General features: G+C 33.0%; 1 protein-coding gene across 2 annotated transcripts in view; it reads right to left on the reverse strand.

Moving 5' to 3' along the window:
- Nucleotides 1-2,625: 2,625 nt before the first annotated feature.
- Uck (Uridine-cytidine kinase) overlaps nt 2,626-17,866 on the reverse strand; it is a 31,374-nt gene continuing 16,133 nt past the window's right edge. The window contains exon 6 of one of the 2 annotated variants that reach the window (XM_088238041.1): nt 2,626-4,347. In XM_088238041.1, coding sequence (XP_088094167.1) covers nt 4,148-4,347 — 200 coding nt within the window. In that variant the 3' untranslated portion in view covers nt 2,626-4,147. Of the gene's footprint in view, nt 4,348-16,475; nt 17,364-17,866 lie in introns of those variants that run through there. The other variant, XM_088238042.1, reaches the window with a different exon arrangement.

The following is a 17,866-nucleotide window of genomic DNA, read 5'->3' on the forward strand; positions in this document are numbered from 1 at the left end:
AACAATGGTTTTTTATTTTTGGCAATAAGAAAAGGTCACACGGAGACATTTCTAGTGAATATGGAGACTGGGGCATCGTTACAGTATTGTTTTTGGCCAAAAATTCACAAACTAGCAATGAAGTGTGAGCAGGTGCATCATTGTGGTGCAAAAGGCATGAATTGTTTTTCCACAAATCCGGGCGTTTCATACTTCAAGCCAATCGATATGCCAACATCATCAGCGACTTCTCTGATTGTGATTCGGCGATCATTCAAAACCATTTCACTAACTTTTTCTACGTTTTCATCGGTTGTTGATTTGCCAGGGCGTCCGGGCTGTTCGTCATCTTCAACGTCTTCACGGCCATCTTGGAAACGCTTATACCAATCGTAAACTCTTGTTTTACTCATAGCACACTCAACATAGGCCTTTGTTAAAATTTCACACACTTTATTTCATTTTTTACACAAAATTTCATACAAATTCTTTGTTCCATTTTTTTTAACAAATGAAAATCACCAAGCTCATAAAAACACATATAACCTTAGCGGCTGCCACTGACAAAGCAAACAATGAATACAGCTGAAAATTTTAGCATACTTCAGGGGCTTATATACCAACATAATATTTTTTTTAAATGACAATCGCACTCTCCAAACCTACGAAATAAAAAAAATCCCGTTATTTTCTGAACACACCTCGTACGAAGTCGGAAATCAAAAACTGACATTTGAAGGAGTGAGATGTTTAAAAATCATGCTACAATATGCATTTCAAGGTTTAGTGCAAATTGAAAGATTTTCTTACAAAATCAATAAATTTTTCATAATTTCTGATTGTCCAAATCACATTTGGATTCATTTTCAGACACAAACATGTTCAAAACTGTTTGTACCGCTATGACAGCACCGCTGTTTGATGTTCTGCTCACAATCAACGCTCTCTAGGAAAGCTGCGCAGTCTGGTTTGTTACAGACATTTTAATAATGTCATCCACCGCTACACGACGGCCGCTAGATGACAACACTGCTCTCTTAAGAAACCGTAGCTTAACTGAATTTTCTATTAAATCAAATAATTTTTAGATAGCTGTATAGACATCAAAATAGAAAAAAGAATTAGGCATTTAATTAAAAGCAAAATCATTCATATTTTGTACAAATGCGCACACAATTGCCTAATCGCTTAAACTATGTTTCACCATAATGTGAACAGAGATAAATTACGCATTTAATTTTCAGTATCTAACATTTTTTTATATTAACACTCTTCATAACAGACAAAAGATATAAAAGCAATTCAACGGCAAATAATTTAACATAAACGTAACAATATAACATGGCATCTTTTGTGTCAATTTATTTGTTCTTTTTGACACCGAAAAAGATAATAATCGTGTAAGCCTCTAGCAGATCATACACTACACTACACACCTCGAATATTATTTCTATGTTACCACAATGATAATTTATTTTAAAAATAACACACATTTAAAGATTGGCAACCCTTTCAATTACAACTCCACAATATTCGCAATACCTTATGTCTTTAATTAATGGCACTTATTCCATACTGTTAAAATTTTGATCAATAACAAAAACACAATTAAATTGTCAACAAAATTACTTCAATATTAACAATATAAAAAATCAAATACATTTCCAAATAAAACGAGATTTACTAATTTTATATGATTTTAACATGACATAAGAGAAATGAGACCTATTCTAGACATAGAATTAAGAATAGTCCAGAAGCCGCATACGCGCATCAAACAAAAAGCGACTAAACTACTCTTAAACGAGTAGTTTTACGTTTTGACCCATTAGTTTCTTTGAGGTCGCACAGTAAGCAACTCCCAATTTGGATTTAACTATGCCGTGTTGTGTCGTTTTAAAGTGTAGAAATGCTATTGGGATCAACAAGAAACAGGATGGGATCACATTTCATGTTTAAGTACCAAATGCATTACTTAAAACTTTTATTATTTTTCCACCTGCCAGATTGTCAAAGAAAACAAAATGGACATTTTGCTAGTGTTGCCAAGGTAGTCAATTTTTTAACGCCACTTAAATTGATTTAGTGGAATTTTACCTTCCCTGCTGATGAAAGAAGGAAAATGGAGTGAATAAAAATAATACAAAGTGTACGGCGAGATGAGTTTTGGAAACAAAACGAAAACTAACTTGGAAACAATATTACACACACAATAGGCTGGTCGCGTACACGGTAATAGAATAAAACAACATGTAAAAGTGTGTGTGCTATTAGAATCGCGGCGCCTACTGTCGTCTGGTGTCGGCCGAACCAGGCAATCCCACACCGGCACCGACCAGCGTAATTGCAAATTGAACCGGCGCAAAACGACGTTGACCTATATTTCATAGACCATTATTTCTTTAAAAACGTTTTTAAAAAATGTGATATTTCACTATTATTACACCAGTTCAACATTTTATTTTAAAATTTTTAAAAACAATTTGAAGATTCTAGAATAATCTAGGCCTTTTTGGAGTACGTAGGTACCTTGAGGGTAGGTAGGTCAATTGTCTTAAAATGGTTTTTTTTTTCAGTTGGTCATATCATATAATATAATATGTACGTCATTGTCATAAATGTTTCTAAAAAGATCACAACAATTAATCACAATTGAAGCAAGTAAATTTAATTCCATATTACAAATTCAAAAGAAAAATTACAACAATTAATACAAAACAAAACAATTCTCTTAAGACCTACCTTTGGTGTCTTACTATAATATTGCTGCGTGATACATCGATCAAAAGTATTGGAAAATGTGTGTGTTACAATAATCATGTGTAGCGACTACTTAATACTTATAGTTTTTGGTAATTTTTGGTCAGTACATAAATATGTCAAAAATTCTGGCCCCCTAGAGTAAGACAGCGATAAATGCCCTTGGTATGGAACTACACTATAAAATGTATACATTTTTATTATGTATATTGATTTTAGTATAGAATAGATGAAAATTAATAATTGTGCTATAGTAAAATAGCATATTGTGTGCATTTAATAAATAAAAATATATTTTTGCGAATGCCTCCCGAGGCCCTCGAATGTGGGTTGGCTAGCCAGCAGTGCCAGCTGTTTCCAATATTGACTCGCTCACTGTAACCTTTGTACGCATTGAATGTTTTTTTTTCCTGTTCAGAAGGATAAAGAACACAGTTCTATGTGTGAAATAGAACGAGAATCCTAGATGTTTTTTTATTATGATGAAAAAACCAGAAATGCGACATTGTGCGGCGATAAGTCCGCCTCATAATGTATCGGTTGGCGTTCGCCTACCAAGCTTGAGACCCTGGCGGCATATTCGTAAATATCCGACACGTTATCCATTCGGGACGTTTCGGAATCGAGAATGTTAATGTTGAGTGATGTTAGCAAGCGCTACTTAGGGCCGATTTTGTGGCGTTACGAAATTGAACAGTGCTAATAAATAACAAGCAGCCCAAGTGATTCCGAAAAGCCCTGAACGGGAGACAGTAGATAATATGTCAGAAATTCTGTGGCTTGGATCGCAATAAATAAATAAACACAGGAGAGTAAGTTTTCAGCCGTTTTGTGGCATTATAATAAACAATTTGATGTGTTTGATAAGCGATATTAATTTTAAAAAAACATTACCATAATATATGTATGTGTACATAAAATAGTTAAAAGTATATGTTTTTTTATTGACATCAGCGCCCTTGAGGTGATGTTCACAAAAATGGCGCTATATAAATTATCCAAACATTATTATTATTATCAATCTCTATATCTCTACAAAATTTCAGTAAGGAAAAAAAAATATCTGACATTGGCCCATAAAAATCCAAGTCACAGAATTTACAAATACGGATCCAATATGCCGCATTTGGTATTCTAATACAGTGCCCTATGCATCAGTGGGTGCAGAAATGATGCAGATTAGTTATGATTTTTGGTTCATTGCATTTTTATTATTATAAACACAATTTTAATCAGTTTTTCAAAGGGCGATGTACGCGCCGGACACGACTTTACATATTATCTTTCTCGGATTACAAAGAACTGATTGGCGTTGTTTGAACACCCTCGTCTAAGGCATTTCACAAGCTAGGGGGCCTAGTAACTAAAAAAAGCATCTAACTAGTCAATTCTATATTCGGTGAGAGAGCTAGTGCGGCCGTGATATGGTGTTGGTCCTGAGGCGGTGGGGGCTGGAGGCCTGCGAGAGAGAGGGCGGGGCGTCCAGCACAGGGGACGAGGGGTCCGCTGGGATCGGGAAGTCGAAGACCGAAGGGGTCCGCCGACCTCGGGCGCAGCTGCTTCCGTTCAGAAGGTCGCGGAAATGCTGGACTATGAAGTCAATGGCCACTGTAAACAATAAAAAAAACACATTATTGTTGTTATTTTAAGCGAGCCGCTTAAAGCTAACATTCTTATTTATTTATTAATGCAAAGATACATATTACAAAAGAATAATAACGTATCTCTGACTCTACGAGGCCAAGAGCCCTGTGTCGAGTTGGGATACAACATAATGGAAAGTGGAAGCGCGCATATTATTAACGAATACTATAAATAAAAATTATTACATAAACATACATTTTAAGAAACATCCTAACACGCTTAATAGTATCACCATGTAAAGCGCCCTTGAGGTATTTTATTACGAAAATGGCGCTATATAAGTTATCCACAATAAATAAATAAATAATAAATATATAAATCTCTTCCCTTAGACAAAGTCCAAACTTGTACTCTTCTCCTAGAAATGGCTTTCGTTTTGGAGAATTTAATATGTTCATCCGGGACTCCCAAGAGTTCCAAAGGCTCCAAAGCCACAAAAGATAAATTTCTCTGAGTAAAAGTCGTACGTATTTTTTGTATTAAATAATTTAAATTACAAGAAAACTGCGTACGAGCATTCTGCTGGGATCTCCTATTGTAACGGCATGACCAGAAATGTGTCAACAACTCTTTAAAAAAAATTGTCAAAGGTCCAGTACCTTCATAGATTGAAACAATGTCTCTTGGGTGACATTGAAGCATCACTGGAAGTATTAAATTTTCTACATTTATTAAGCAGAAACTTAAATGAAACGGAAAGGGAAAACATTTTCAAGAAGGGAATATGAAAGTCTAGGCATTTACAGGGCTTACGACCTGTCATTGGCTGGTTTAAGTGGCCACTTTACACGATGTGTAACGTCCACCATTCTGCCTATGTTTAGACATTCACATTTCCTCAACTTTTGTGAAGTAAAAGAGCTTAAACCTTTATTAATGTGGGCGAGATTCACCTGGCCTACTAGGCAACGAGATGTGTTGACCCTTTTTACTTATCAGGTACCCTATGTTGCACATCCTATTGACGAGAGATAAATAATAATTAATCTTCAGATAATCAGAGTTACGAGAATATATTTCATAGGCTTTAAATTTATTATTAGATTTTCGATTATAATTCAGGAATATTTTTATTCGCCCACAAAATTTAAATGACACCAAGAATATTTTTATCAACACCATTAAATTTAATTATTTTTTTGCATTGCGAAAATAATTAAGTTGTTGTATCCTAAATAAAGTAACATATCTTTTAATATTATTATTATGGCTAACTTATATAGGGCCAAAATTTATGAATATTGATTTTTATTGTGGATAACTAATAAAGCACATCCGAGATCCTCATTAACCAAGGTCCTAAGAGCCGATCAACTGATGATTTAATAAGACCAAGAGGACAGATTCATTAAGGCTCGCAGGGCCGACTCATGGAGGCCCTTAAGGTCCAAATTCACTATCATGTAACAGTCGGCGACAGATGACTGTTATTATTTTAAATTACAGATTATTCACTTTTAATCCCTTACTAACCAAACTTTTTAAATAGATATTTAGCATAACTGTTTTAGTGTGGTTTTGGTAGCATTATTTTAAGTGAGAGATTCTTCTTTACTACATTTAGACTGCTCCGAAGAGCAAAAAATTAATTCTGAGGTCCCAAGGGCTGATATTTTTAGGTACTCTGAGATCCTTATCAACTGAGGCCTGAAGGACCGAATTTCCTAGCATGTAACAGTCTGCAATAGCCGACTGTTGCCTGCTAGTTTAATGATAATCTGTGTTCATCACGTATAAATAATTGTTGGTTTATAGTAAACTTTGCTTCTTTTTCTTAGCATACATATTTTAATACTTCTATGCCAGTTTGCACCCACGAAACGAAAATTGCTTAAGATTTTTTTTGCACATTCTATGTAAATATTATTTTTAACGGGTTAAACCAGCAACGCAATATTATTCATTTAATACAAATTGATGAGAAATAAATACTTTTGCGGCGTTTAAAATGAAAAAGAAGAAGAGGCTATCATATATTTTTTAATTATTCTGTTATCAATACCATATCTTTACACCTTATTCTGTTGATGTAGGGTCTAGAGATGAATCATTCGTACAAATAATAAATGAAAATAGTACACTAATTGCACCAACTTCACACAGAACAAGCTCATTTGAATGAAAATAATACATGAAATTATTTTAATGCAAATGGACTAATAGTGCTTTTAATTAATTAGAATGCGAACTGACCAATCGATGAATTGCTTCAACTTCACACCAAATTAAAATAAGTAACTAGAAGTGAAAAATATGTTGAAAATAAGGAGGAATACAAAATACGGAATAAAACATCATATTGTTTTTAATGTTATATTTTTGGTACAGACTTTTAACAAATTATTACAAAGTACAAAGAAATTATTATGCCAAAGATACAACCGATAATCATTGAATTTGTAGGATTTCATAATAAATAACCATATTTATAATACACACTGAAGTCTAGGGACATTAAAAAATTGTAAAATTCTCATTAGTATATTTTATTCGGTTATACAATCATAGATTTACACTTAGGTATAGACATCGGAAACAATAAGGTTTTATCTATGAATAAAATAATAATAAAACGGGGTAGTTAGATATAAAAAAATTATAATAAAAAGGGGCAAAATGGAATGAGTCAAAGATATTTTAATAGTGGATTGGCAATAACGCCTCAAATAAAAACACGTTTTCCATAATAGGAACAAATGACAACAGAATAAAGAATTTTCAACCGGCAGTATTCTAGACGGCTTTTAGACATAGGTTGATTTACATATATGAAAATAGATTGATTAGACACAATCTAATACCAGTAGATACAAATACATAAAAAACAGCGACAAAAACAACAACAAAATTAATTAGGCACAATCAACAAAAGTAAAAAAAAACAAACAAATTAAAACTATGTAATAGAAAAAATCTAACCTAAGTAAGTTGTAAATAATAATAAGGAAACCATAAAAAATATCAGATCTTAACTATAAAACAGGAATAGGAATTGTAAAAAATTGGTATAATACTAAATTATTTTAATGAAAATAACCTACCTACGATTCACTTAAAATAGCTTATCGATAAAAAATTTAGCCCTGCAATTATATTTATCGCATTTTATACACAAAAAAACGCGAATCTTTTGATGTACGCTTTTACTATTTCTATGCATTTTTCAAATAAGGAATAACAAATAAAATGCTGCCATTATGGAAGAAATAAAATATGTCATTTGACAAATTTTACTTATTTAAATTATGCATAAAGAATTACTCAACTCAATTCCATAAAAATGTGATATTTTGCAGTTGTATATTATATAGGTACCTTTGTATATATATATATTTTTTATCTAATATCTATAAAACAAAAATGTGCGAGTAAGTGTGCATATGCAGGTGTCTATTATTTATTTCTGATATTTATTGTGTGTAGTGATTTATGTTTTTATCACATTTTATAGGAAAAGGTTGAATGAAACTTTTTAGTCTGGGATACTTATTTATTTTATAGAAAAATTACAGTAAATATAACAATTCGTTCATTACATTCTTTCTAAGGGAAGATACCATTAGGAGACTGCTGCGAGACATTGCATAGATTTATATATAGATATTATGTTTATGTAATAATTTTTATTTGTAATATTCTTTAATAATATGCGTGCTTCCACTTTCTATTATGTTGTATCCCAACTCGACACAGGGCCTTGGCCTCTTAGAGTTAGGGATACGCTTTTTTTGTAATATGTATCTTTATATGAATACATAAATAAAACAAAATTAAAAAATAACAATGCTTAGTTATATTACAACCTAAATTATGTGCATTTTTTGTAAAAACCCAGTTGTCAAAAAACATGATTGAAAAAATCTACAGTTTTCTTGTGCAATTTATTACTATCAGAATAAAATAACAGAAATAAAAACAGAATTTTATATTCATTTAGTTAGTTAAAAATATATCTTATGTGCTACGTAAGGGAATTTCAATGGAAGCCATTTTGTTTTCAGAGAAAGTGTGTTTAAATCGTTGTACAAATCATTTATAAAATGTACTTTGTCAGTAAACAGAAGAAGCAGTTGTGACATTATTTTTTATGAAGATTTTGTAATTGTAATAATTTAAAGAATAAATAGGGTCAATATCTTTTGTCTAGATAAAATTCTAAGGGCCTGTTTTATAAACAATCTGTGAAATTTCAATTAGCGCTACGAACCGTTTGTAACGATAACCGATCGATAAACCAATTTTGTCAATTGACAGTTACCGGTAAGTATTTTGATTAGAATTCAAATATAGTCATAATTTCTATGTTTTTATGTAAATTGTCTATATTACTTCTTGTCATGTCTTCTTTCATGTTTTATATTAATTACAACAATTCTTTATTTAAACATTTTTTACTTGATTATAAATATCAAACTAAGCCTAAAAAATGTACTTTTGATTTTACGTATCGTATTATCATCGCGGTAAAGAAATTGCACCGCCCACGGAGACGTCACAAGTTCAAGTCGGCGAGTTTTTCGACATTTAAAAAGAACCTTGTGCCCGTTAGAACATAGCTACCTGAAAACCGGAAATCTATCACGACACCTAATTGATAAGCTATTCTCAAAGTAGTTCATTTTTTCATACTTTGAGAAACTTCCCAATACAATAAAATGTTCTAATGTTGTATAAAAAACATTTTTATATCCAATGTTTAGTGTGAAAATACATAAGACTTCTGGTAGGTCCCATGACGTTAGGCATATTTGTTTTGTTGTCTGTGTAGTATACCTAATACTGGATGTAAAATTTTTGCTTAATACAATGAGAAGAAAAAAAAGAATGGTAATTATGAAAAAAAAAAATCGCATATTGCAAATGAATTAAGCGGAGAACGCAAGAAATTATCAAAATACAACGTGTCAAAACATATATTCTGTCAAATACGCCATCATGCGCTGAAGATAACAGATCGTAATGCATTTCACCGGCCGAAATCGGGTAGTAACTATTTAACCATTATTTCAACGACCCATAACACTAGGAACGTTTATATAACGCTATAATGGGCCGGTGGACAAAATATTAGTTAAAAATGGTATCAAGTTTACTAACAAATGTTTATAAAACTGACCCTACGAGGACAAATATTTGGAAATACTCGAAACATTGTTTACAAATGTTTTTTATAACTGTATCGAAATAGGAAGACAAGCTTTTAAATTATTATTAGAGATAGCTTTATTTTTTCCATCCATTTCATATTTCGGTATATTTAAATTGGCTTTATTGGAATATTAAACAATGCACCATACAAAATTATTTGAATACAAATTAGTAGAATTGATCCAACTTGACCGTTAGTTTATTTGAATTTAAATAGACCAATCTGCGATGGACAAATTGCTGCAAACCACATGTAAATAGACAAATTGCTGCAGTCTAAAATCGGTAATGGACAAATTGCTGCAATTTCGTACCAAATGCAAATAGACCAATTGGCAATCAACAAATTGCTGCAACTTTATACCAAATGCCGATATACTAATACCAAATGCCGATATACTAAAACGGCAACGGTCCAATTGCTCAAACTTCACACCAAATTACATTTGATAATTAAATATATTATGATCATTTGATAATTAAATTCACTAGTTCATTTCGTGATTTATTATAACATGTTCTACAATTTTAATTTAGACACGTACATAATTCATTGTAGAACAGTTAATATCCGAATATGAATAAATAAAACAAGGGTTCTATATAAAAATTAAAAATGGAATGTTAAAACTAAAGGAGTAAATGAAAATCAAAGTGAATTTTAAAAATATTATTACATGTCCAGAAAAATTAACTTTTGTGAGAATAAATTTGTTTATCTTTTTTTTTAAGTATACAATGGACGAGATGCGGGACTTTGCTGCAAACCGATCCCCAGGATTGAGGCTGCGAAGAAGACTAGGCAGCACCGAAAAACATTTTCCAATTTTTATACTTCTAGGATCAGTTGTCTACAAAAATTTGGACAAGCTCAAAATACTGTTGATAAAACCAACGGGTCCAATATTTTCAGGTGTTGCCTAGTATGCAGGTGAAATAACTCGGTCAGGTGAATCTCATCCACATCATCAAACATAGGCAGAATGGTACCACTTAAACCAGCCGATGGCAGGTGATAATCCCTTTAAATACTAAGACTTCCATATTCTATTCTCTAAAATGTTTTTCATCTCGGTTGAGATATGCAAATAGACTAATCGGCAATGGACAAATTGCATTTGCAAACTTCACACCGAATTAATTAATTTAATTATTTAAATTGTTCAATTACTAACCATGTGATTATTAAATTAATTTGGTCAATTTCATCTCTACTTCATAACATTCTAGTCAATTGGAGAAAACTTCTTTCAAATTTATTTTTCACAAATAATATAATTATTTAATTTTCAATACACAATAATGATCCCATGAAGTTACAAATACATATTTTATACAAATATGACTGTGCCTTTGCACCATAACATTAGGAAATTCTTAGATACTAAAAATTAAAGTTTTTTCACAATGTTGAAAAAAAAATGCCCCTGTGACAAAAGATTTTCACGGCATTGCATAAACAATTAAAGTTATACAATTTTTATGTTCAACTTTCTTTTAAATCACTTGATAATTTTTTGTAACAATGTCCCTAAATTTCTAAAACTATATTTTAAGTATTACTCACAATTATTAGGAAATTTCAAATCACATTCTACAAATTATTAATTCCACAGATGTTTTTCTTCGGTTACAATTTTTCTTTTTACTTATCTGTGGTTTAAAAAAATACGACTCTTGCCATTTACTATCTATAAAAGAACAGTATCTATGGTTTTTTTATCACATATGAAAACAAAGATCAATATTAGAAGAGAGATGCTCCCTCACTAAATTTAGTTTTTTAGAAAAATTAAAGATATTAGTCACAGTTATTGTCTACAAACCAAAATGTTAATATTTTATCAGTAAAACGTATCGACCTATTAATACATAGACGCACTCTGAGCCCTCAAAAATTATGACACTTAAGTGATGCCCAATGCATGTGACATGAGCTTGACATTTAGAATCAAAATGCCTGCTTGTATCATGAAAATGTATAAAAGTCGTTAGGATAAACTTTGTAAATAAAATGGTGTAACCTCATTTTGGGAAGTATTTGTTTTTAAGTGGTTGACAAAGCCTTAAATAATTAATATCCAAATACAAGAATTATTTATACACTTGTAGAAATACGGTTTTAAAAATATAATAAATGAGAGTTCATATTATTTTAGCACTCTGCGATACCCAGTAAAATAAATAAATAGGTAGAAATTAAAGGAATTCAAGGAAAGAATCTGATTGGGATCCATCGAAAACTAATGTTGTTTTGAAACTATAATTTACATTCATTTTTGAAATTGTAATAAAAACATTGTTTTTCAAACACACTACTGTCAACATTTATAACCAGTTCTAAGAAAAATCTTTCGTTTCATTTATCACTAGTTCATGTACAATAGAGTAAGCGAGATAGATAATGCCTGCCAATATTTCTATCACCCATCACATCGTCATGCAGTGGTTGTAAACTCTTTCTTACTTGTAAATGAAAACGAACCTTTTTTAAAAATGATTCTCGCACACTGAGGCGCATTATATTGAATGTAATTTTTTTAATCCACTTTATTATCTTCGTTTTTTGTTGATTATTAATTTAAACATTGAACATCAATGAAAATCCTAGAACCTTAAGTGCAAATTCAACTTTACAAACGATAACGAAAGTTTCTCAACTATCAGAATTCTATTTTTCTTTTTTTCGCAGTTTGTCTTTATTACTGACATAAGTACTCACTTTTGAAAAACTATTTTGGTATTTTATTTTCTTTGGTTTGTAAAATTGATCTGGGGTTGCTCCATATAAATCCATTGGCAATAAGATTTTTTTAATAAGCCGCATTTGTCAATAATATTTTTGTTTTTATGTGTTCAATCAAATGAATTATTTGTTTTTGTATGTGGAGTGATACGGAATAGCCCTCTGCCTTAATCAGTGCTTTTTTTACATTGTATAGTATTCAAAATGATTTTAAAAAATCTATGATTGGCCTTATAATTGTTTTAGTTTATTTAGAAATATATTTTTTTGCAAGAGCTGTTGTTGCGGTTATGACATAAGCAGTTTACACTATTTTACGAGGTGGATTTAAATGAATAATTCCACTTATTTAACAATTAGAAAACAGTAAGTAGTGAAATCAATTTAATTTTGTAATTTTTTTATTTTTTTAAACTGTTTTACACCACTGACGGGAAAGTGCAATAGCAAGTTCCTAAATTTATTTACCTTTTAGGGGGGTTATGACATCAGCAACAATCTGGTTAGACTTTTATTGCCCGGACCAACAACAATGACATATCGTGGTTTAGCAGTCTAAGGATTAAATACAAACTTTATTATATTGCAAAAATGGATATCCTTAAAGTTTTTGCAGTATACGCAGTCTCCTCGAACGCAACCCCGGTATAAATTTATTTATCCATTCAAAATCACACTAGTTTAAATATTAATGAACTTATTCAGGCTTTTTAGGCTATGCTCGTCTCGTGTCAAGCCATTTTAATTAACAATAAAAAATACATAGTAAAATAATTTAGATCAAATTATAATGACATGTGATGCAATAGAATAACAGTGTAGAAAATAAGGTATAATTTAAAAATTTAAAAGAATACAATGCAAAAAAAGATAATCAGAAATAAATGAACAAACTCTGTAACTGTGGGTACGTTTTAGTGTCAATACTTTTAAAAATTTACTCTTGAGGGACTATCTATTTGTATTAATAGGTCGATGCTAAAAAATAACAATCATATTTTTAAATTTTATACAATTTTAGGATAAAAAAAAAATTTAATAGTTTTTACAGAAAATCATCTTGTTTTATTACACGAAGTATTATGTATAGAACATAATTAAATTATGTATTTATTTTTAGTAAAATCACTTAATTAAAATGAATATGCCGACCAGTTTCGGAACACAACTGTTCTTTATTAAGGTGTAAAAATAAACTTAACTAAATATGTGTTTTAAATCTTACTTAAGTTTTTCACTAAATTACAAGTAGGTGCCTAAATCTGCTCACAGATTTAGTCTTAATGTGAAACAAAAAACACACGTTCTGGGTGAATATTTTCAATATTATTTTGTAAAAGGTTCTTTGAATCACAAACAAAAAGCAGTTTGGTTCTATATGAGAAGAGTAAAAGAGTCTATGCTGATGCTGCGTAAGATATTCGGATGATCAGACAGGTGCTGAGAAATTATTTAGGAGATTCAAAGGTAATAAAGGACCCTACACTGGCCATTTTTTGGCAGTGCCTTAAATTATGTCTTAAACCAACGGCAGAATTTGCTAAACCTTTTCCTCACTGAGCATCCAAAAATTACACATGATCCGAACGGGGGGACCAAACGACCCCAGCGCCTACTTGTATGTGGTGTCACGAGAATAAAAAGTTGGAAGTGTTTATGATCGTGCAATAATCTATTAATGTTTTCACGTACACATATTTTACTCATTCGTGTATTTTATTTATTTTTGTTAGTTTGCCGAATGCTAAGGTACATAAAGTGAAATCGACTCTTGTATTATTTACGTCTTTTTTTTGTTTTAATATTAAACGACTTGAAAATTTAAAAACAAAAACAGGAAAATATGGGGCAAAAAGATTTAATAATACTCGAGTTATCGAATTAAAATCGGTCTATGGGGGATTCGAATCCACCCCTTCGGTCCAGCTAGGTTAAAGAAGCCAACAGAAAAATCCCTCGACAAAGGGATTCTAAAGTAGTTAAAGAAGGTTTTAATACAAAAGTTGGATGAATAGTTTTTGTGTTCCCAAAGAGGAAGTCCAGTGCCACAGGAAATTAAATATAAAAATGTTTTCTTACGCGCAGTAAAAATAACAGCATTGAATTGTAGACCAAGTTTATCAGAAATGAATGAAAAAATTTGTAAAAATGGTTTTAATAAAAATGACGTCACGCGTTCTTGTGAATCAAGCAATGATAGTGTTGTGATAGATTTTCGATTTAAGGGAAGCCAATTCACCAATCAGCAGAACTCACTGTAGAGAACTTTAAAAAAAAAATTAAAATTTAAAAAAATTATAGCGCTGATATTACTGTATGGGTGGGCGTGCGTGATTCGATTTGAGGTTAAGTGAGAAAGATGGATCACAATTTAAGTTATTTATTGAGTAGATACACAAGAGTTACATCCTTACAATTTTGTACAGAAGGAATTTACAATGGCGAACACTGTCGAGTAGCCGGTGGACGGGCGACACGAAACGCCAAGATGAAATGTGAATGTTCTTCCGATGCGCGACGTTTAATAACTTGTCCGAGCTGACGTTGCATCGGATTACGCGGTGCGGGCCAAAGCGGTGTTCGGCTCTGCCAACCTCACGGCTGCCGGTGATGCCCTTCACAATACGATGCATAAGAATATTTTGGCTAAGTTCGATAGTCTTTCAAAAAATATTTATTGAAGAAAAAACCACTGAACTTCCTCATTAAAAAGAGAATAGTAAATTTGGTTTAAAAGTTTACTCTGTCATGTTCCGTATTGACTTACATTTAAAATGGCAAATAGCTAAACACCATCTACTATATAATCCAGTGAAAGTGTAACCCTGTTATATTGATAATTAACAATAATAAGTAGTCTCGTTAATTTCATTTTCATGTTTCACAGTTAAGCATAGAATTATTATTTTAAACAATGACGTATAATTAAATAGACACATTACAAGTGCTAAATAGCATTTCAATTCGTGGGTAATTGCTTCCCTTGATCACTATTTATGGGAAGATCAACAAAGCCAGTAGCCAAATGACTATTTCTATTAAGTTCAATGTCTTTTCGCTATCTGTTATACTACGCACAAGTTGCATATTGAACTTAAAAGAAATAGTATTTTTGCTGCTAGTTTAGTTGGTCTTTCTAAAAACCAGTGCATTTAACCCCGTTGACTGTAAAGAACGGGACGGGTATGTTGTTTCATTCATGAACACAATTATACATATGGAATAAATAGATAACTCCAAATATCCGGATAAATGACTGAGGAGGATACAAAAATGTGTTTTTAGTGGGTGATTTTGAAGTTACCAGTAAGACAAAGCTAATGATTGTAGACAGAGCTGGAAGTCTCCTAAGGACAAAGCAGATGCAAGGCCTTGAACTGATGGATGACTCTGTGTACCTCGGCTCGCTTATCGACAACAACGGCAGTTGCAGACCGGAGATCGGTCGCAGGATTCAAATGGCCGAAGAAGCAACAAACCGTTTGGAGAAGATTTGGCAAGATCGAGGTATATCAATAAACACAAAAAAGCAGTCAATGGAAGCCTTGGTATTCTCCGTTTTCCTATATGGGGCTGAAACGTGGACAATGCGTGCCTACGAGAGGAAGAGGATCGATGCATTCAAAATGGGGTGTCGGAAAAGGCAGCTGCGTGTGCCTCGGACAGCCAGAAGGACAAATGCATCGATACTGGAAGAGCTCCATATTACTTATTTATTTATTTACAACTCGTCTATCCGTGGTGTATTTGAGAAGGATACAGTCTTTCTTTGGACATATTGCTAGACGTGAGCCGGACATTCTAGAAAAGGCAATAATGTCTGGCCGAGTAGAAGCCGGGGTAGAATCCCATATAGATGGACTGACCAAATAAAGGTGGCTACGGGGCTAAAATTTGACGAGTCGGTTCGTCGGGCTGAGGACAGACTGGAGTGGAACAGACTAATCAGAAGTGTTCATAGTGGTCACAATCCTCGGTATTGAGGGACCGACTTGGAAGAAGGAAGAAGAAGTTGTAAAATTACCCCACAATATGAACTAAAGAAACATGAACGTTGTGGTGAGGCTGCCATAGACAAAGTTAACAATGAATGCAGCTGAAAATTTTAGCATACTTCAGGGGCATGTATACCAACATAATATCTAAAAAAAATGACAATCGGACTCGCAAAACCCGCGAAATTAAAAAATTCCCGTTATTTTATAAACACACCTCGTATATCTCTTTCTAATACGAGTGATTGCATGTGTATCATGCTATTTTACTTTTTTTTTTTAATTGTCGAGAGCAATGCAATATTTTTAAAGCAGTTAGTACACGAGTAACGTGCCTATTTATTATACGTCAGTGGTTTTATAAGGATACATATACATATTACTCTATTCTATTTATTTGTAATATGTAAATTTGTGTGAATGATCCTAAAAACAAAATACTTTTGACATTTGTAAACGACAAAATTTGCGGACCCTAAAGACAGCCATTTTTTTTTCCAATGCCGAGAGCTTTATATGAGGACGGTGATGTGCAACCTTTTTAGCTCGGCGTGTCGAAATTCTGAAAAAATTCGATTAGGGTGCCGTGTCGTATCTGGGAATATTAATAATTTTGCAGTAAATAGAAATGAAGTAAACCTAGTAAACGAAGAAAGCGTATCGCTCATTCCTGGGAAGGGGAAGATCAAGATGACGATGCGTGCCACCCTAAATGTCAGCCGTCACAGTTGGGGGTGTTAGTTGAATCCAGTACTTGTCCATAAGAATTTGGACATATCAAAAATCCTACATTTTATACATCTTCATTAAAATCTACATATTCGATATAAGTTCAATGTTCTTTACTGAAATCCTTCACCGTGGAGGTTGCGCCGCGGCCTCGAACGTTTCCTTCGGAGACTCCCGAGCGGGCGGGCGCGAGGGGCGACGCCAGCGGGGCGTCGGCGGGGCCCTGCGCTATTGGCCGGGCGCGTCCTCCGAGGCCCCCGAGGGGCGGCGCGAGAGGCCCAGCAGGCCCCGGGGCCCGGCCCTGCCGGGCCCCTTCAGCTGGACGATGTCCGCGATGTGGTGCACGATAAGGTCAATCGCGACTGCAACAAGCAACCAAGGTTTGGTATTCAGCGCGCAGGCTAATGGACACGCTAAAGTATTTCTCAAAATGTTCATTAAAATGTTTTCAAGGATGTTGGGTTTCTATACTGTATTGCCGGCTTGTTTTTTCATTTATACGAGCTGCGAAGTGTGTTTCGTAGTACTTAGGACCTTACCCGAAGGAATTGTAATTTTGTATGGAATTTTTTTTTATTAGAAATATTTTTTCCGTCAAGTACTTTCGTCCAATAATATGTATCCGGATGAATGAAGAATACAGTTCTGCGTGTGCAATAGAACTAGAACTCTGAAAGGGTATTTTCGATTCGAAAGCTACTTTTAGGTTAAAATTCTGTAAAAGGTAACTGAGTGGAGTCGGTGCGTTCGCCTACCTCGGGCCCTAGGTTCAATTTCTGGCAGGGCGAACTTCTACTCCGCAATATTCCAATGTCCCTATACTGGAACTTGAAGTGGAAGACTGATTTTACCTTACCTTCAAAAA

The sequence above is a fragment of the Micrasema longulum genome, unplaced genomic scaffold, assembly GCF_059751315.1.
Source record: "Micrasema longulum isolate JH-2025_06_02 unplaced genomic scaffold, ASM5975131v1 h1tg001822l, whole genome shotgun sequence".
Classification (NCBI taxonomy): Eukaryota; Metazoa; Arthropoda; class Insecta; order Trichoptera; family Brachycentridae; genus Micrasema; species Micrasema longulum.